General features: G+C 36.9%; 1 protein-coding gene across 2 annotated transcripts in view; it reads left to right on the top strand.

Annotated features, from left to right (window-relative positions):
* Positions 1-21,521, top strand: part of LOC129241430 (prostaglandin D2 receptor) — a 76,256-nt gene extending 54,735 nt beyond the window's left edge. For both annotated transcript variants that reach the window (XM_054877730.1, XM_054877731.1), the window contains 4 exons: positions 12,026-12,242; positions 17,425-17,617; positions 19,748-20,034; positions 20,156-21,521. In XM_054877730.1, the coding sequence (XP_054733705.1) occupies positions 12,026-12,242; positions 17,425-17,617; positions 19,748-20,034; positions 20,156-20,404 (946 nt within the window). In that variant the 3' untranslated portion in view covers positions 20,405-21,521. The remainder of the gene's footprint in view (positions 1-12,025; positions 12,243-17,424; positions 17,618-19,747; positions 20,035-20,155) is intronic.
* Positions 21,522-21,828: the final 307 nt, after the last annotated feature.

The raw sequence follows: 21,828 nt of genomic DNA on the forward strand, positions 1-21,828 counted from the left end.
AAAACGTCACTAGATAGGGATATATTTAATTTTTATTTACAGCGTGATTGTTTGATGATTCTTTACAGCATGACTATATCCAGTGTTTGTGATTTAAGAACCTCATTAGGTTGTTGACCAGACAGTTGTTTGTCAAGGTTGGCATTCTCTCCTTCCATAAGACAGGAAATGGAAAATGGTTTTCTTTTTCTCCCGTTGCTTGCAACTGCTGCAGTATGTGTTGCGAGGGATGCCCATTTTAGCTGCTTGTTCCCCGATAGACCAGAAGCCATTTATCTCTGTCCTGAGTATACAGGCATCCTTTCGGTTCATATTTATCAGTTTAGGCATTTTTTTTGTGATTATAGGTGGGCCATAATGTTCTGCTAACTTTGCATGCTGTCTAGATCTCCCGAGATGGAAAGAGAGTGGCAAAATTCCTATTGAATGTCACCGTTGGGATGATGTAATCAGTTCTCCCTGAGGCGAACTGAGTTTGTCGCAATAAAAGACTAGCATGAACATAAGCTCCAGCGCCCGGCTTCGTTTAACTTAAATGCACTCTTGACCACACTTAAGTAAAGTTTAACAAGTGGCCAGCACAAAATCGATTTTTGTGATATCATTAATTGATTTTCCTCGAATTCAAATTTATAACCATAAGTACATATAATGATTCAAATTACCTGCTTGTTATTACTATGGGCCCAGGAATCATTCCGCTTGAAGCATACGTGTATTTTTACCCAGCGCTTCTGAGTATCTTTTCCTCGAACCACAGACCCCATCTCTGTACCTTTCGTAGCTTAGTTAGAAATCTGTCCGTTATCATGTTCTAGTTCATCCTGTAAGCTTTAGAAAACCTTTCCATAAACCCTACTATATAGCAAATGGATGATCTGGTTCTTGGATAAAAAAATCGTTGATTATTTTGTATGCCTGTGTTATTGTCTCATAAACTATTATTTTGTACTTTCTTTTTAATTAACGTAGAGCTGAGTGGCATAGAGCTTACTTTATTTGCTATTTTGCTCACAGTACAGCCAATACGCCCATTAAATTGTAATCGTCGATTTGTATTCCCAGGCGTTAGAAGTAAATCAGAAATATCATAATTTTTTAAGCAAATAGCCATAAATTTGGTTTTGTTGACATTAATCTTCGGGCTGTTCAGACACATCCACTTATATGCGCATATTCCGTTCAAGTCATGCTACAGTTTAGTAGCAATTCCGTTTATATTTTCGCCACTTATTATAATTAGGGTATCATTAGCAAAGGCTTTGATACTACTAGGTACAAGGTGACATAAGTAAAATTAATAACGTCAATCAATTTGACACACAGCTGCAGTATACACACAGACAAGCAAAGGGGTGCGAAAAGATCAAAATAAAGATTCCCTTCACTCAAAAGCATTTTTTTTATTTAGTAAAAAATGGCCGCCGTAGCCGAATGGGTTGGTGAGTGACTACCATTCGGAATTCACAGAGAGAACGTAAGTTCGAATCTCGGAAACACCAAATTAGGAAAAATATTTTTCTAATAGCGGTTGCTCTCGGCAGGGAATGGCAAACCTCCGAATGTATTTCTGTCATGAAAAAGTTCCTCATAAAAATATCTGCCGTTCGGAGTCGGCTTGAAACTGTATGTCCCTCCATTTGTGAACCAACATCAAGACGCACACCACAAATAGGAGGTAGAGCTCGGTCAAACACCCAAAACGGGTGAACGCGTCCATTATACATATAGATACTATAAATATAAAATGTTCACAAAAAAACTTGACGGATGATTAATTTTGTGCCACCTTGTATAAGTAATAATGCTCACAATATCACTAATGTAGATATTAAATAAGATGCACTTAGGGTAAAAAGGCAAAGTAGATTTGAGCACGATCGTGATTAATCACACAATCCTCAATTTTGAATAAAATAAATTTGTTTTTAACACGAAACAGCTTGAATTAAAATGTGCAATGTTGATTCAAAAACACATTTTTAACTTAAAGTTATAACAATGTTAAATTAAGCAATTTGATTTATGATTGATTCAACCTAATTCAAAATATTACAATGCTAATCAAGAATTTAAAATTAGTTTGATGTAAAATTGTTTAAAAAAGTGATGTGCTGCGGGTCCGGAGTTTTCAGAGGGGCCCGGACTCGAGATTATACGTATTTATATGAATTAGACATCATTGGAAAGGGCCCGCATTTGCAATTTTCCCCCGGGGCCCGGGTATGCTCTCTACGGCCCTGGCTGACAACAAGGGAAATGGAATACTGATTGTATTCAACTAACCTTACTTTACACATTTTATTTGCATTTCATTTGCCTCTATTTGTCAAATCTATTATGACGAAACGGCCAAATTAATCTTGTATCCTCCTCGTCCAACTTTAAAAATTTGTTTGACCAAATCATTTGAATTTTTCCAAATGGAGCTAATACAAAGGTAAGAAGAAATATTATTTTATTCCCCGAAATGGCGAACAACAAAAACAAAACGCAAAACTGTATGGAAACGACCTGAATTCAAGAAAGCGCACAGGCTCTGGTTTTATTATAAACTCATCACTCACTTCGTTAACATTGCGGCAAAATAAAGATTCATAAAAAATAGGAAAGGAATAATTGGAAATTAAGAAGAGCAAATTAATTAAGTATGAACGACCCTAAATTTTGAAAATTCTACATCTTCTAAACCTACTATAAAATCAACATTGAAATCAAAATTGATTGATTTTGTAACTTTTTACCTGTCCGACTGCCACACTTCTTTTATCAGTACCCAACAGCTGTTCTTTGGTAACGCTTATTCCTTTATTGTCCTACTTATTGATAACGTTCAAGCAGAGCAGTCTTGTCACGAAAGAAAATTTTCTGAGAGATGTGAGACTGTTAGCCGAGCCGAAGAGAAAAATGTGTGTATTGATTTTGCCGAGACATAAAGGAATTTGAAGCTATGAATAGCCGGGCGTCGCACATCTACCAGTCGATCAGCTACCTTAGAGCTACGCTAGATAAAGTAACGATATCAAAAACGCACATACCTACAATGCAAAAATTATCAACTATCTTGTACCCATCTAAAGCGCGGAAGACATGCAAGCTCTCAGATGTGATATTCACATAAGTCTTGCATTGCGACTGACGTAGAGTGGAACATACATAGCGTGCAAGGAGGAATCTAAGGGTTCATTGTTACTTTCCAGTCACTTTGCTCATTTGGCTCTTCATTCCAGGGGATCAGCAGTTCACTAAAGTTCATTAAAGGGTCCCGGTGGTCTAGAACAAAATCTCAAAAAACCGATTTTTTATATTTCGAAAGTATAGGCTTTTAAGAAAATACTGTCAAATTTTTGGAAGCATATTCCCAGTATTTTCGATTTTACAGCCGTTTTAGCAGGTAGTCAGATTCGTCACGCGGCGGCATCAATGGTCGCGTTATCCACTCTCAAAACTTTAAACTCAATTTTATCAAAACTACTTTTTTGTCAAAAAAAAAAAAAACTATTCAACCGAGTCATCTGAAATTTGAATATGTTGTTCACAACATCAATGGCTGTCGCCTGTACTAGAGTCATATTATTATTTCAATTATTTCGTATTTTTTTTATTAAGAAACTGAAAAAAAAAAAAAGATTTTTAGAGCGTTAAATTCAAAACCGCTGTCGCCTGTGCTAGAGTCATAGTATTATTTGAATTATTTCGTATTTTTTTTATTAAGAAACTGAAAACAAAAACGATTTTTAGAGCGTTAAATTCAAAACCGCGCAATTTTGTCAATTTTAGTTTTTTCTTTTTTTTCTAGTACGGGACATAGCTACAAACATACTGATTAATAACTTTTTGGGTTTTGCGTTTCAGATAAATAGCAGCGCCAAAATGGACAACACCGTCCAGGTCCAATTTTTCGGGAGGGTCAACTTCAGCGCCACTTTTAAAATCATTAAAATAAAAAAAATGTCATTTTTGTATGTAAAAGAAGTATTTAACTTCTAAAAAATTTAAATATCGTTTTTCATTTTTTATTATTGTAAAAAAAATTTTTCAAAATACCCTAAGTTTTCGAGCACTAGACCACTGGGAACCCTTAAACATTGCATAATGGTTAGTATCTATATATCTATGTCTGTCTCTTTACAATATCTTGGCAACAGTAGGGATCAATTTTGTAGTATACTCGTATGTTGCTGATGTCGTTGTTGATCAGCTAAGCTAACCTAACCCAACTTATGAAATGTTACAAATACGAGTATACTGCCCATAGAGGTTGAACTTCGCTAGGCATTCCAGCAAAATGGTCTCAATGTGTTGTCGGCATCAGTACTTCTACTCCTTCAAATTTTCATGTGCATTTTGATGTTATGCTATCACTACAAACGGAGCGCCTTATAAGAAGCTTATAAGAAGATTATAAGAAGTTTTTGATGGCATTAGTGTAATCGGCAATTGCCGTTGCCTATCGAGGCCACTGTTACAACTTTAGCTGCCTAAACTATTAACTAAAAAACTGTTTCTTTTACGCACGCATACAAAAATGCTGCAAATATTTATATAAACCATACAGCTTACGCAGTACTACATACATAAGTGTATATATATCTAAGCTTTATGTACATGCAACACTTAAGCATACAAGAAGAGCACAACTAGCATAAAATTTACATTTACAATACACCACAAATAAGTATGTAGTGTGCGGCGTAAAAGTTCATTAATTAAGTGTTTTCGGAAACTTTATGAACGTTCATTTTTGGCAAAGTTTATTAAGCATTTTATATTTCTCTCCAGAATGGCAAATTACTTTGGAGAGACTTACCCCCGAGCAGCGTATACTCGTACACATTATAGAAATATACAAGGCCTGTCGCAAAAGTTTCCAAACTGGTGCAAAGTTAAGAAATCTAGAAGGGAAGGCGGCCGTCGTAGCCGAATGGAATGGTGCTTGACTATCATACAGAAGTGCACAAGTTCGAATCTCCGTGCATGAAACACCAAATGATAGAAAATATTTTTTCTAACAGTGGTCACTCCTCGGCAGACAATGGCAAACTTCCAAGTGAACTTCTACCATGAAAAAGGTCCTCATAAAAATATATTAAATATATATATATATATATATAAATATATAGAAACAATTTTGGCAAAGGATGTATTTTATTCAAAATATTTCCATTCGGATTCTATATAAAAATTTTCGCATATCAAATGACTCATACAACTCATTTTTAGAAATCTTGTTCAGCATGTCAATTGTCAGCCCGGAACGCTTTGAATGTCTGCATAACACTTGCTTTTCGCGACCAAATGTTATTTTCCAAACGGAAAGAAATCTGTGAAGGACTTAAATCGGTGGCAAATGGAGCGCATTTGATAGATAGATTGCCATTTTTGGTAAAAAAGTCCGTTATTAAGTTGAATGATGGCGTATCAACGAATCCGTGACAGTAACGCTTCACAGCACCGAAATAGAACAAAGCATTATCTTTGGGCCCACTTTCCACGCAAAGTGAACATTTTTTTACGTTCACAGCAGATCTCAGACCACCGTTGTCGGCACGATTATTGTCTTCAAAAACTTTTCGAGCTTCATAAAACCGTTTAAACCACTCAAGAATTGAGTTACTGTATAAAGACACATCATTATAAACTTTCTATTTACTTCATTTAATGCATGTCGGAAACCATTCTACCGAGTTTACAACAAAATTAAATTATTTTTCTATTCAAAATAACAGACCTTGTATTTCGTGTACTTAAAGGCATACTCCCTTCTGGTTTAGTGACTTTCTGAATTAGCAAAATTGTCACATTTGGAGCAACAATAATCCGAAATCAGCTACTAATGCATATCGAAAAATACCATGTTTGGAGAAATTTGCATTCCAGAAGCACTATCGGTCCATAATTTTCCAATTCTGCTAAATTATAAATATTACAAGCAAACTATTCGCGATATTTTTTGACGTGATAACGTCTTAGGTATAATTCGATTTAGCCGGCTGCACGCACGAAAAAATGTGTCGTTATCTTGCTCAATCGTCGTTATTTTACTCATTCGCCATTACCTTGCTTGAACTGCATGCGAAACGAACAACAAAGAGCACAATCGGCCACCGCATTCGACAACGTTCGACATCTGGCTCTCTCCTACTTGAGTGAGCATATATATGTATGTATAGGTATGTATGTATATAAATTCACATATTTGTATTTGCATATGCCTTCTTCCTGTGTGCATGGTAATGAACCATTTCTCTGTTGAGATTAGGACGATGATAGGAAAAGTAGGAAATGAAAGGGGGTGTTTCGAGTGTAATGTGTCTTAGTGTTGTTGACTTATTAACGTCTCGAAATCGAAATTGAACATATCTTTTTCACGTTGGTATAAATGTAACTTGATCAATTCCATGGCGATTCCATCTACCTCCTTCTCTATATCCATACAAAATATCTATCAAACAAATAAAATTAAAATTTTCTTTTGAAAAATGCAACCATTCCATGAGTATTTTCTTATGACGTTGTCTCGTTAAACTATTGCCAGTAAACCGACTTTGCAGACAACCTCTTTTTTTCATACATCAATACCAAACGTCCAGGTATTGGGACAAACTTTTGACATCAAACTACGGCATGGGTCTGCCAGCTAGGTGCTTAGGTCATGTGAATTGGTGGCTGGTACGTAAATTTATTAGAGCATTATAGTAAGCCAGCTATGAATGACGACTTCAAAGTCATCATTCGGCAAATCTCTTCTTCTTAATTGGCGCGATAACCGCTTTTATTCGTTGCGCTATATCAATGTCGTCGTAAAGCTCATACAGCTCATCGTTCCATCGTCTGCGATAGTCGCCGTTGGCAACGTGCAAAGGTCCAAAAATCTTCCGCAGAATCTTTCTCTCAAACACTCCAAGCATCGCTTCATCGAATGTTGTCATCGTCTGCGCTATACTATACGTTAGGACAGGCATGATGAGAGCCTTGTAGAGTGTTAGTTTTGTTCGTCGAAAGAGGACTTTACTACTCGGCTAATAATAGCAGATAAATGTGGAACCGGACTGGGTGTTATTAATAAGACGCACAGTAAACGCCTCATCTTTTGGAACATATAAAGAGCCAAGTATTTAAGTACAGGTCACTGATGGTTGTTAAGGACATTAGCTACTTAGTAACAAATATAAACAGCACAAGTGTCAACCCTAAGAACAGGCGAAGAATAAATCTTATCAACAAGTGATCTTTTGGGCAGCGGTGCCTCTCGACTAACGAAAACAATACCATAAATTTCTTATGATGCCGTTTATAAGTATGGATGATACCCTTTGGACACTAACAGCATTCGAGAGAACTATTATACGATGGTTGATATTTATATTTCTGGTCCAAGAATGGAAAAATGAAGATTGAGAGTTGAACACGGTTTTATTTTCTAGTGTAGTCGTAACAAGTATCGCTATGAAGTTATGTATATCGAAAGCAGATTTAACTTATCGTCGCTTTTTTCGCGAAATTTTCGTTCTTGTCTTATTAAGCAAAAATTTTTTGTTCAAAAGCAACAAATACATTTTAGAAGTAACCAAGTCCAATTGTGCGTTAATATTTCAACGTAATCCTTAGGTCTCGTCTAGCTGGATAACAAGTATTGTACAAGGTGGCGCACGATTAATCACCATTAATTATTGAATAATTTTCTTACTGAATAAAAAAACTAGTTTTGAGTGATGGAAATCTTTATTTGACCTTTACATTGCTTGTCTGTTTGTATACTCGTACTGCAGCTATCGAGTTTAGTAGTGTCAAATATGACTGACGTACGGACGCCATTTGCAAAAATTATTTGAATAAAACCCGGCAGATGGGCTTGACGTATCTGACATATGCATGGTATTTACGGATCATAGCATTTTTGGTCCAGTCCGTATTAAAACTGCGCGCTGGTTCCCAAGTAGCGATAAATAGTTACAAAATTGATTTTTTCCCCATTTTTAGTTTGAGCTTTTATTTGTTTGTACTTATGGATTGCACTGTCAGCAGACACTAAAATTAATTTGTTTTGGTAATAAAAATGAATTTATTTGCTTTATAAATACTTATGTGTGTTATATGGATCTCATTATTACTTCTTTTGCACGGTTTTTTGGGAAGATATTTGGATTTTTTCATCTAACACGATTTTTGAAAGTTATGGAGCCTTTGGAGGAGGGATACCATTGGGTTTATTTATGGCGTTCAATTTAATTTCGGTGCTGTAAAAATTGCCAGCTTGAGATCTTGGCCAAGTATGATAATCAAAAGAAACATAAAAGTTTATTTTTTATTTTTATTTTTTTACTAGCGGTACAGGCACAACGCTTGCCAACATACATAAATACCTATATGGTAGGTTAAATCCTCGGGAGATATGTATAAATACTGTTTCCTAACAGCGTGTTTTGATACGACTATCTATAAACATATAACGCATCGTTATATTCGCAGTGATAAAAATGCCTAGTAAAAATATAGACATTTACACACGCATGTACAAATGCACATACTTTACCGTATACAAATCAACCAAACATCAACCATACTTGTACCACAGGCTACATTTATGTGTTTTCAGCATATTTACACATACATATGCATATGTATGTATGTTTATGTGAGCACGAGAGCAAAGCCATAATGAAAAGTTTACCAAAGGCCGTAAAACTACACGCAAGGTGTACAATTATTTTTGTATGAATCGGCACAGTGAGTCTTTTCGATTTAAATTCACTGCAAAATTGGCGCATTCTATGGAAATTTAATTTAGAAATAGAACGACTTAAAAAATTTTGCCTTATAAATGTGGCGTTATTGCAAATCACATTTTTCCTTAAATCCAGAATTGGCAAACATTTTTTCCTCTTAATTTCTTATTTAAGGGTTAGTTGAGAAGTAAGAAAGAATAATAAGCGAATCCAGTTTTCCCAAACATTTCATACCATCTCTGTAATAATTTTCTACAGCATTTTGATGAATCGTTAACGAATGCGGCATTTACTTCCTGAGCAGCTTTTCTGTATGCCATTATTTATGTAAAATATGTCGTTCTTCATCTTCGTTCGTTCATCTGAGATGCCTGTGATTTGGCGATTTCACACTTTTAGTCCCCTTGAATCTTCCCAAACAATATCATACATTTACTCATTCATTCATAGTGCTATTGAACTTTTTGGGCGCCCACTACATGATTTTTTTTTTTATAACTGCAGAAAACACTCCCCAGCTTTTGGTGAATGCTGCTGGACTGATAGTTCTTGGTCGGATGCTAATACGAGTCGTTTCGGTAACATAGAATCGATTAACGTGAAAATGTCTACTACTTGGTTCATTCTTATCGCTTCTAAAACTCTATCTTCTTCTTCTATTTATCACTCGGTTTCGCCAACCTCAAATAGCTAACGAGCAAGGAATGGCGGCCGCCGTAGCCGAATGGGTTGATGCGTGATTACCATTCGGAATTCACAGAGAGAAAGCAAAATTAATAAAAACATTTTTCTAATAGCGGTCGCCCTCGGCAGGCAATGGCAAACCTCCGAGTGTATTTCTGCCATGAAAAAGTTCATCATAAAAGTATCCTCCATTTGTGGAACAACATCAAGACGCACACCACAAATAGGAGGAGGAGCTTGGTCAAACACCCAAAAAAAGGGTGTACGCGCCAATTATATACATATATGTAGATATAAGGAATGAATTGACAGGTTGAAATAAAATGCGTTGTGTTCACATGATAGATGATGATGAAATGTCGCATAAATTTTGATTCCTCTGCTAGTTAATACGCGTCACTTTTAATACTTTTCAGCCAACCTTTACCATATATTTTTTTTATCCCAACCGAAAGTAGGTTATTAACAGACCTCTGAATCATCTGGAAAGGTTATGAAAAATAATATTATTTGTTTGTTTATGTGTTTTACCCGGGTTGTTTACCTCACCGGTCGAACATCTATAATTTCCAGTAAGTCGAATTTTTATTTTTTAATTACCTTCATCAATCCCGCTAAATATAAAAGAGAAATATTTGTCATAATTTACTTAAAAGCGGTTGCCGTATCCGAGTGAGTTAGTACATTATTGCCAATGTTGGGCCTGGTTTGAAGCTGCCAGCGAGATTATTTAAAAAATGTAAGCGAGCGCCCCCCGACAGGGAAAGGCAAATCGCCAAGTGCATTTATATGATAAACGACAACAAGGTCACAAAACTATAAGGCCTTACATTTGTTGGAAAACGCGCACATAAGACGATGTGAATATTTATTTTGCGAAGGGGCAATAAAATAATCAATACCCTGCAATGTTTTACCCGTCAGCATCTCTTTCATTAAAGGCTTAGGAAGCGGACAAAGTCAATTGGTGGGTTTAAATCGAGGTTTTAGTGCACAGATATTTTACCGTAATTCAAGTACAGCATGCAGTGGAAGTTACTGGCTCGCGCATTATTTCTTGGACTTACGGAAAGGACTGCGCCCAATTTTGTCCCTTTGAAGTACCTATTAAATAATTGGCTGTAAAATCAGTGCATATATTGGAATACGAGTCGTAAGGACTGCTAAATGTCAGTCAACCATTAATTGTGCGTTTTGTTGAACTAAGGTCAGCGTTCAACGTCAACCGCAATTATCCGAGGCGATAATATTTTGAACTGTCTTCCCAAGGAAACTAATTGCTATTTAAACCGATTTCTCTAATAATCTCACGTAGTAGCTCTAAACGAGTTGCGGTTTTCACAGAATGAGTGAAAGGTGTAGAGGATATTATGAAATGTATTACTTCATCCTGCTTTAGATAAGGTTAGGTTGATCATTAATACTCACGCAGATTCTCAAAAAAGTCAGAGGACATGAATTAACGTCTGCTCCTTCAGAATCTTAGAAGACGTCTTGCACAGCTGGAAAGGGCATACTTATTTATTTAGAGGCCGATGAAAGTGGAACGAAAGAGCTCTTTCCGGCTAAGTTATATTCATATGCTACCTTATTACCTGGCATCTTGCCGTCCGATGCCACATGTCACCCATACCAAGTGAAAAGCAAGCTGCTCGTGTATATGTTACAGTTTAGGAGTGGCTTGTTAATGTGGCTAACGTCTTTAGATTCCATGACAAATTCCATTGAAAAAATACCAAAATTGTCGTTGTCGTGTTATAAAATTTTCGATTAAATCCATGAATTTCATTTTGCGTTAACTAAAAAGGATAAATGAAATCTAACAGGGACAAAAGCAAAGGTTTATTGGACCAAGAGAAAAATGGTAAATATTTTCGCGCGGCTTCATGGAAAAATGTTCTAAAGCAGAGCAACTCACTGCAAACCGTAGAAAGTTTTTTAATATTATAGATATATAAATAAACAAATTTACAATATTCTTCGAACGGAGCTATTTAGTTTTCTCACTCTTTGTCACGATACTTTTGTCAGACAATTGTCGACAGTTTTCCAATTTTGCCACTGTCGCTTTCCAACATCCACATCCACAGTGGCTTATAAACAGATAAAAGGGAGAAGAAGAAACAATTTTGGTGCTTCTAATTTTCAGAAAAAAAAAACGAAAGGTGTTGCATTTGTCATTTCTTGCAAATAGGTCCCTGATGGACCTTTTCTATAAATAAAAACCCCCACCAACTCTATTTTGCGGTGTGGATCCATTTGTAAATTCCATTATTTCCATAAATAGTAATCTGAAACTGGGCATGAAGAAAACACATCGGAAAGCGCTTGCGAGCATCCGAACGCGACGCTAAAATTGACCGCCACGAGTTTGTGTAAGTAAACCGCACGTGTCAAAATGTCATATACTGCTGTCGCGGTCGAAATTGAGAACTCTGTGAACTCTTACTTTACTTTCTAATTTAGATTTTTTGCATGGTCTTATGCTGTGTACATACATATGCTCTTAAGTCAAAACACACGCATACATAAATGCCATAACAGTCGCTTTTCATTAAATAAATATAAGGATGATTTTAATGTATGGTATGTATGTTTTTCTTCTCTTTTAGTTGCTTGGCTTCGAATAATCTTATCGGTCTACTCGGCATGCTATCGACGCTTTTGCTCAAAGTTTACGTGCCCGATGATATGTTCAAGGCTTATGTGCGTTGGGATTGTACGCTGAAAGTGTTGTGTCGCTTCTTCGGACTTAGTTCCGGTTGCATTGCGGCAGTCATGGCCATTGAACGTTGGATGGCTTTAGCACGACCCTTCATCTATCACAAGGTTGGTACGCACTTCTACCAGTACTCGCATGTACTTACATATAAATGAACATGCGTATGTAGTTTAGCATGCTCATAAATAAAAATATATATACATAATATACATATGAACGCACACGTGCAAGCATATAGTTTTACAAACACACATAGCTTGCGGTGTGCTTTACGTGGGTACCTGCCCTACCGGACGGTGCTCAAAAGCACGCTGTGGGAAAATCCATTAGTGCCTGTTCATATGAATTTTACATACAGTGACTCAAAAGCCTAATTGTCATGCCCAGCGTTCAATTTTAAAACAGATTTTCGAAACGATAAATTAATTTTATTTGGAAAAAACATGGTTTTCATTTATTTAGGTTGTACTTTATTTGATCACATACAAAAATGTATATTATTTACCTCTGATATTTTTATACTGAGAATAAAAATAAGCAAAATAAATAAAAGGTGACAGGATTCCGTTATATTTCAAGCGCGCAGTCCCTATCCACATCAAAATTCATAAAAAACGTTAAAAGTTTTATTTTGCTACAAGTTTTGAAGTGATAAACATAGTTCTTGCATAATGGCTCCGTAAGGAAAACATACCAGTAAAGAGGAACGCCGGCTAATTGTTACATTACAAGAAGCGGGAAAAACTTTTGGAGATATACATAATTAGAATATGCAAAAGCTACTCTTCGATTGCAAATAAGAACCGCCTAGGTGAAGGGAAAAAACTTAGTAATCGCGAAGAACGCATGATTTTAAAATAAGTTAAAAAACCACACAGCCGTAAAACTTAATAAATTCTTTAGGCCATCACGGCCACGGTTAGCAAATGAGTAACTACCACCCACAAGCAAGCTTGGCAGGCTGAGAGAGGCTGCAGATGGACAAAACTGATGTTACCTGTCATGTCCGATCGACTGTCGCAAACCCTTTTGTCATTAAGCAGTGGGGAGTGCAGACGGCTGGTTGGACTGATGACGGGCCACTTTCTGTGGGCAAAGCACATGGAAAGGTTGGGCATCTCAGACAGTGTACTCTGCCCAGCTTGTGAAGAGGAGGATGAGACGGCGGACCACTTCCTGTGTGGGGCAGACTTCGCTCGAATCAGGTTTGAGGTCTTTGGCACTGATGTGTTAAGAAGCGGCCATCTTGGCTCCTTGACACCACAAGATCTACTTAGATTTCTTCGGAGATCGGGTAGATTTAAAGAAAATTAAAAAGGAATCCAGGTTTAGTATAATGGACTCAATTAATGTCTGAGTGCTGCACTTGCTAGTTGTCCCGAGAAAAAAAAACCTCATAGAGAATCGAACATGGTTTGTGATGAAACAGTTCGAAATGTGTTGAGGCAGCATAACTTCCATGGGTGAATTATTGCGCGCTAACCAAGAGCTTCCGCATGAAGTTTGCACTGAATATATAACTAAGGATATAGACTACTGGAAAACGGTAAATATAACTACATATATTACTACCTTCGGTACTTATCCTATTGTTTTAAGATGTTATACACTGATGAAAGGAAATATGGGTCTGATGGAAAGTGCTAGGTGGAGAAAGCCCAAACTGAATTTGAGTCGAAGAATATAAAGGCTCCTGTGAAGCATGGGGTTGGTTCTATGGTGTTTTAAGCGCAGGTGTCGGAACAATTCATTTTGTAGAAGGCAAAATTCATAAGTTTGTGTATTTGCACAATTTTAAAGCTAAAGTTAAGCAGAGTGCCGAACAGTTTGGTATATTGCACAATTTTGCTTTCTATCAGAACAACAACCCGAAGGACATCTCCATGGTTGCCCAGATGTGGCGACTCTACAACTGTCCGAAATTACTCCAAACATCCGCTCAATTGCCTCCTCTCAATAAAATCGAGCATTTTTCAGAGAAATTGTCCAAAAAACTAAAAAATAAAGTTTTAGGGACCACAAACGAGGTGAAGGAAACTCTAACAACCGAATGATACAACATTTCACCAGACATATTTTTTTATTTAATTTTTATTGCATTAAACGGCGGCGCTGGAAATGATTCTCAGCATGCCACCTACTGCTCAAAAGTAGGGATAAGGCAGCCTATCAAGCTGCCAGACCCCAGCAGTATTTTCCAAGCGGAAGTTTTTGCTGTGGGGAAAGCCGCGGAGCTAGCCTACACTAGAACAAGAAAGAACTCAACAATTAATACATATGTACATGGACAGACAAGCAGCAATAAAAGAAATAGGTAAGCTCAAAAAATGTTCGACCGAGCAGGGAGGCCATAGAAAGGCAAGGCGCAAACAATAGGCTGCATATCTATTGGGTGCCTGGTCACAAAGGTGTTATGGGGAACGAAATAGTAGATGAGATAGCAAAAAGTGCTGTTAGACTACCTTTTGAACAAGAGAACGACATACCAAAACCGCTAAATATAATATATGTACAATGAAATGGACGACTACATGAAAAGACGAGTGGAAGCTAGGTGGACTAATCTAACCACATGCAAACCGCAAAAGTCATGTGTAGAACTAACGAAACAAAAAACTGACTCAATTCGTACTTACGCTCTCGCGAAAGAGCTGCAGAACTATCGTAGATATGCTAACAGGTCATAATCTATTGGCTGCACATGCGTACAAGATAGGGATTGCTAACACGGACAAATGCAGGAAACGCAGAAGATGTTGAGGAAACTTTAGAACAGCTTCTGTGCGTTTGTCCGGCATTATCAAAAACGCGTTTAAAATGCCTGGGAGCCCCATTGTTTGAGGGTCTGGAGGACGTCTCAAAAGCGGTTCTCCAAGCGCTGCTTAGATTCGCCACAAGCGCTGACATCCTACATGAGGTATACTTTAGGTATTCATAGAGGTCGGTCTCCATCTGGTATCGCTAGGAACCAAAAGGTCTATGCGTGGATTGTTGCCAACCAGGCTAACCAAACCTAACCTATTGCATTATCGTAAATATTTACAAATTACTTAAATATGACAACAATATACATTTTTCACTCTACATAATATAAAGCGTTTTTTGGGAAGTGTGAGAACGCTAGGTTTAGTGTGTTTGAGCCTTAGTATTAATCCGTCAGTTTCAATTAAATTATGTGCTCCTTCATTGCTGTGGCTAGTCTTTCTTTATGGGTCACCTTTGCAATTTTAGTGTGAACGGAGTATATTTTAAGGTCGCGCTCAATGTCGGAACTTCTGCGGTACCATGGTGCTTTGACAATACACCTAAGAACCTTATTTTGGAACTGTTGGATTTGGTTTTAGGTATTTTGACCGGCGCACCCCCATAGCTGCGCACCATAACTCCGGACTGGTCTTAGTATATGCCTGCAGATTAACAGTTTGTTTTCTATACATAGATTTGATCTGCTACCCATTAGCCATTGCATGTTTTTGAGTTTTACAATCAGGTGTCATACCTAGGTACTTTAAGTGTGCTTCTACCTTGAGTTGCTCATGCCTTTATTTGTTGAAGACTTGGATAAGCATCATGTTGTTTGACTCGAAAGTAGCTATCTGATAAGTGTGACTCCACAATTCCGTAGTGTGGTTTAGAAAGTATTAATTTTAGTTTAACAAGCAAGCATTTTGACAAAAATGCCTTTGCCACATCGAGGAATACGCCAGCACATCTTTTCGTTTTCGAGTGCTTTTTCTAATTCATGCGTGACCTTGTGTGCCTGGTCGATTGAGGATGTTTACTTTGAAAACCAAACTGAAGTGTTGGAATTTTTTTTTTTTGTGCCGCTGAATCAACAGCTTATCAAATAGCTTTGAGATCACAAGTAGGAATGATATGGGTCTATACGATGAAACCTCCAGATTTGCCTGGTTTTGGAAGCTACGAAGGTTAGCTTTCCAGAAAATTGGAAATTAAGTTAGTGAGAATTTGGATGCTTTCAGAAGGAAGCTGTATTTCTGCAATGATTAAATCGAAGCCAAGGGACTTTCTATTTTTTAGCATTTTAATTTTTCTTTTCAGTTCGGCGCTTATAACTCGTAGAATTTCTTTAAACTTTTGGAGCACGGCTTACACAGGCTTTCGCATGTTACTTCATGAGGTGTAAAAACATCAGCTAGATAGCTTGCATACAGTTCTGCTTCTGGGAATTGTTATTAGCCCATTTTCCTTCTTTTATCTTGAGAGGATGACAGTGTATTTATGGAATTTTTAAGTATTTCGTGCATTCCCATAAGGAGTAATTCACACGACGATCGTTGAGCAATGATCAAGGGAATTTTGAGTAACATTTTAAAGACATACAATATTGTACGATTCTTCGTTTGGATATGAATTCTATGGTTTTTTTTGTTTTTATTTACCATCATAAAAAGGCTGAATGTACATATAACTACATAAATATAATTTATTTGGGAATAAATAGAGTAGACTATAAATAAATGGCAAATATGCTTTTTCGAAAATTTCTTAATTTGCAGTCCCGAAATTCTGTTGTAAAGTTGAGCAGTGAATATTTACTATCAGCCTCTGTAAATATGAACAATGTTTCGATCTTGAGCTTCGTTGCCCGTCTGAACAACGGCTGATTGGACGAGTGTATGAATACAAATGAAATGATCGTGCAGTATTCGGCTGACGAACCTCTAAACCGACGCGGCAATCAGAATGTTCTTTTTCACCATAATTAAAGAGCAAACCATATAAATCTACCATCCTTGGGCTAATTGGATGGGCGTGTGAGTTTGTGTGAAATGAGGGGGGAGAATTTTTCTGACGAGACCCCGGTGTCGTGTTAGCCAAAGTTACTCGCTCAATTTCGTTTCGCTGCAACGTTGTTTCGACTTTTCGGAACTAGTCACCCAATGTATCTTTTTTACGAGAGTTGGGACTTAGTACTAGTACTGCATACCAAACATCGTTCTAGAAATTCTAGTTAAAAACACTGCAATTGGGATGCAAAATGTTTCTCATTTTTGTATCGAATTTGAAAATTTAACGTAACTGGTTTTTTAGCCAATGATTTATACTTTTATAATAAAATGATGAACAGTAAAAATAAAAAATAAGTCAAATGTGGTAAAAATATTAATGTGGTATTTTTTTGTCGCGGGGTATATCCCTCGTATATTTATGTATGTATATGTGGATTTGTGTATATTTATATGTAGAATCAATACTTTTTATAGCCAAATTTTCTTTATGACTAATCTTGAACACAATTTTCCGCCACATCCACCGCCTTTACAGCATATCACATACGAGCTTGTGCGTAAAACCATAAATTCTCTGGTGCTCATCGCAGTCGTTATCACCTTTTTGCCTTTCACTGGTTTCGGCGCCTACATCGATGAGAGTAATCCAGAAAATCCGAAATGTTTGCGTTATCGTGACGCAGAAGGTTTTTGGAATAAAACCTATTCGGTATTGTTTATGCTTTTTGGTAAGTTTTACAACTTTTTTATTGTATTCATATAACCATGTAAATTTATATGTTAAGGTCATAGTTACAATTTGTAGTTCGGAAATACTATCCAAGTATACCGTTTTGATACAAATACCTCGGCCGATGTAACCCAATAGGTTGTTGCGTGACTTCTACTCGGGAGTGCGTAGGTTCGAGTCCCCGTGCATGAATATCAAATAATAGAAACAGATTTTTCCAATAGCGGTCGCTCTTCAGCAGGCAATGACAAACCTCCTACTGTATTTCTGCCATGAAAAAGCTCCTCATAAAAACTATTTGCGTTCGGAATCTGCTAAAACTGTGGGACCCTCCATCAGCAAGGCAAATAGGAGAAGGAAATTGGCCAGATACCCAACAGAAGGTGTAAGCACTCGTATATAAAACGCTCCGTGAAAACTTTACGGGCACACACTAGAAACACACACACTCTTTATTTAGTTCGTTCAAAATTGGAACAATCCTAATCTAGAATCTATTCTATAACTCTCACGCTGATGAAATTGAGGGAGTTCAACGTAACTTCATTCGTTTCGCTCTTTAATCGCTTCATTTTGGTGACCCCGTCCTGACTTACAGTGTCCGTTGCTTGTTGCAGCGTTATCTACTTAAATACCTACTCCAAGCCATTTTAATGTAATCTGTGCTAGAATCCAAGTCACCTTTGATTTCCGCTTGAACTTCACCCAAAATCGTTTTGTCAAAAGTGAAAGTAAATGGTAAAAGATCATATTCAACACTTCATGTAATCGTATCGTGTACAAGCGCAGAGCCAGTCGATACATAGGAGAATTTTTTCACTTCCGATTCTAGTCTGATTGTTCTTTTTTTTGGTCCAGACTTCGCTTCAACTTCATCTTATATACATACATATAATTGGCGCGTACTCCCTTTTTGGGTGTTTGGCCAAGCTCCTCCTCCTATTTGTGGCGTGGGGGGACCTACAAATGGGGGGACCTACAGTTTTGAGCCGACTCCGAATGGCGGATATTTTTATGAGGAGCTTTTTCATGGCAGAAATACATTCGGAGGTTTGCCATTGCCTGCCGAGGGGCGACCGCTATTAGAAAAATGTTTTTTTTTAATTTTGGTGTTTCACCGAGATTCGAACCGACGTTCTCTCTGTGAATGGCGAATGGTAGTCACGCACCAACCCGATCGGCTACGGCGGCCGCATGGTTAAATTTGAGTCCATAATCTGGAATGTACGGAAGAGACTGCTGAATGTACTGAAGTATAGCCAGCAACCTTTGTGGCGCAATACAGGCGGCCACAATAGAGATAATAGAAGCCTCCTCTGTTGAGAGAGATGTGTCCAACCTCAATGGGACTGTTGAGAGCAGTGTTTTTTTTCAAATTTTTTTAGGAACATAAGTATATTCTAATGTACCATCTTTGATGACGACCTGATAATGCATATCCCAAAAGTCTCATCGCTGATACAGTGCGATATGATTCTGCGCAAGTGGCACGGAAACTTTTGCCGACAATAAGTGACCCTCGCATAAAATCTCTACTCACTCTCAGTGTGGCAAGATATTCGCTTCAAAATCGAAACTTTCCTTAAAAAGACTTCTATAGAAGTTCCTATAATTCGGAGGAGCAAAAGCTAGAATCTTCTCTTTTACTATCTAGCATTCAACATATTTTAAGTAACTTAGGGACCTTTCTTCCATGAGTATCAGGAACAAATCTGTTTTAGGAGATAAAGTTAATTGTAATGGTTAATTGTCCCCGCGGCATCACAAAGAGTCAGGAACCAAAGTGTTTAACATTAGGGATTACTATGTGTATAGAAAATTCCTTCATCAACAGAAAAAAAACTGTCTTACTAACTTTGGTTTTAGCTTGACTTGGTTTTAGAATGACTCCATCAAAGAAAATATTGCATTTTAAGCCTAATAAAAGTATTTTCAAATCCTGTGCAGTTATAAATGTTTTTGTCGTCATTTCTAGCAGACAGCGAGATCCTTGAATTTTAGGGAACTTACTTTCAATTACAAAGAATATAGTCGTAATTGAAAGCATATCAAGAATATTTAACATTCAATTGGCAATTGTTTACGCTGACTTCTGAACTCACCCCCCACTGTTATGTTGTCATTGCAGGCACCCTTTTGTGCGTCGTAATTGTCGCTTGTAATTTGTTCGTGACGCGCGTGCTTTGCTTCATTGGACGTACTCGCACCACCAAACGACACATGCACTACGATCTGGTGAATCGTGAGAAAGGCAGCATTCACCGCATCGAGGGCGAATCGAACAGCGGCTCGTCGTTGTATCATCATAGCAATAGTGTCACAATGACAGCAGACGCATCCCCTGATGAGATTAAATTCGCCAAGTTGATGGCATTCCTTAGCATCTCGTTCGTGATCTGTTGGATGCCACAAATGGTAAGCATGATGAGACTATGGTACATACATATCTACAGTTGCCTATGCAATCATTGACCTCAATAAACCAATTAAATTTTAATTTATATATGTATGTATTTTTTTTTTCACTTAACTCTAGATTGCCATCCCCATGGCCATTTTACCGAATCGTGTACCCAAGGCGCACCCATTCTTTATCTTGGCTGATGTGCTGATGGCGCTGCATTTCACCTCAGATCCATACATTTACGTATTAAGTCGCACTAAACACTCGTACATATTGGGCTGCATCAAGCGCTGTCGCTGCGAACTGCGACGCTCGCAGAGTGATCAGAGTCGGCTACGCACCACCGTCGAGCAGAACACAACGGATTGTGGACTGAACTGAGATTCGTTGCGTGGCGCTCAGACGCCAGTGCGTATACGCATTTTATAATTGTAGATAAACAAATAATTATTTGACGAATATTTTTTATTCATTTTTGAGGGATGTAAATTACTTTTGTATCGTAAGAGTGTGAAGCAAGGCAAATCTATACGAGTTGAAGTTAGTATAGCAGCTGATTTGTTGTTTTTTCTTGCAATTTGGTCAAAGCTGTATGTGTATTTGTTGTTGCTTTGTTTCTTTATTTACACTACGATTGAAACTAGGTCATTCAAACCACCAAATTGCAAAAACAGAATACATGCAAATGTTGCCTACTGAATTCACTTTCATTTTGTTGCAGTTGTCGAATAGCTGAAAAACATACCGAGAGATCGAAATTTAAAAATACGAATATGATTGGCATGAATGGTAATTGAGAAAAACCAAAAAAGAAAATACTTTGCATCTTAACACTAAACCTATTCAGATTTTTTGTTCAAATGGCACTTTAGCCTGTTAGACACGAGAGATTAAAAATAATATAGAAAAATGGGGAAAAAATCTTAAGTAAACGCAATTTGGGAAAATTGGAAAAGGTGGGCATTTTAGTATGTGAAGTGCAAAAATGTTGTGTTTGTCCTCTATGAAGCGATAGGTTTAGTGTTAGAAGCACCTAAAAAAATTGTATTGTAAAACTGTACTTAAAGATATTTTAGAATTTGTATATGTATGTGTACATAAAACATAAGTTGTATATAAGCAAGGAAAAACATGTCACAAAAAATCATTTGCCTTCGCCATAATTTATCTAAATACATACAATACATACACAATTTTTTGTATAACTGAATGTAGAACGTATGTATGTATGTAGCTCTGCACAAACTTTGCTAGCTTGTAAGTTGTAAATGATTTTAAAATAAATGACTATTTTTATTATGTATTTGATAAGCTGGCGTGAGTCAAAAGATTACGAATTTCCAAAAAATTTAATTGAAAGCTATTTTTAGCAGCAATTGTTATTGGTATGAGTTTAAAATTTTATTTATTTTTCACATATACATACATATTATAGAAAATTTTAAATCTTTCGATCAAATGTATTTTTTTACTTACTTTTCTTTTATCAATACGCAATAGAAATAAGTTTACTAGTTTAGAATTTAAATTTCACATGCAAACCACTTTGGTTAATTTTTTCATTTCAAAAATAAAAATCGTTGAGAAACTTTTGAAATAATGAATTTTTTAACTTCCTTTTTTTTTGTTTTTTTTTTTTCTTTGCAAGTGCAACAAAGGTTCGTTTTTTTATTCTGACCGATAAAATATCGCTACATTTATTGGATACATTTTACATAGCTTTTAAGCTAGATATACACGAGACAACCGTTGAAGCAACGTGTTGCAGCAACGGTTGCCTTTGTTTAAGAAACACGTTGCGACCG

The sequence above is a fragment of the Anastrepha obliqua genome, chromosome 3 (genome assembly GCF_027943255.1).
Source record: "Anastrepha obliqua isolate idAnaObli1 chromosome 3, idAnaObli1_1.0, whole genome shotgun sequence".
NCBI classification, from domain to species: domain Eukaryota; kingdom Metazoa; phylum Arthropoda; class Insecta; order Diptera; family Tephritidae; genus Anastrepha; species Anastrepha obliqua.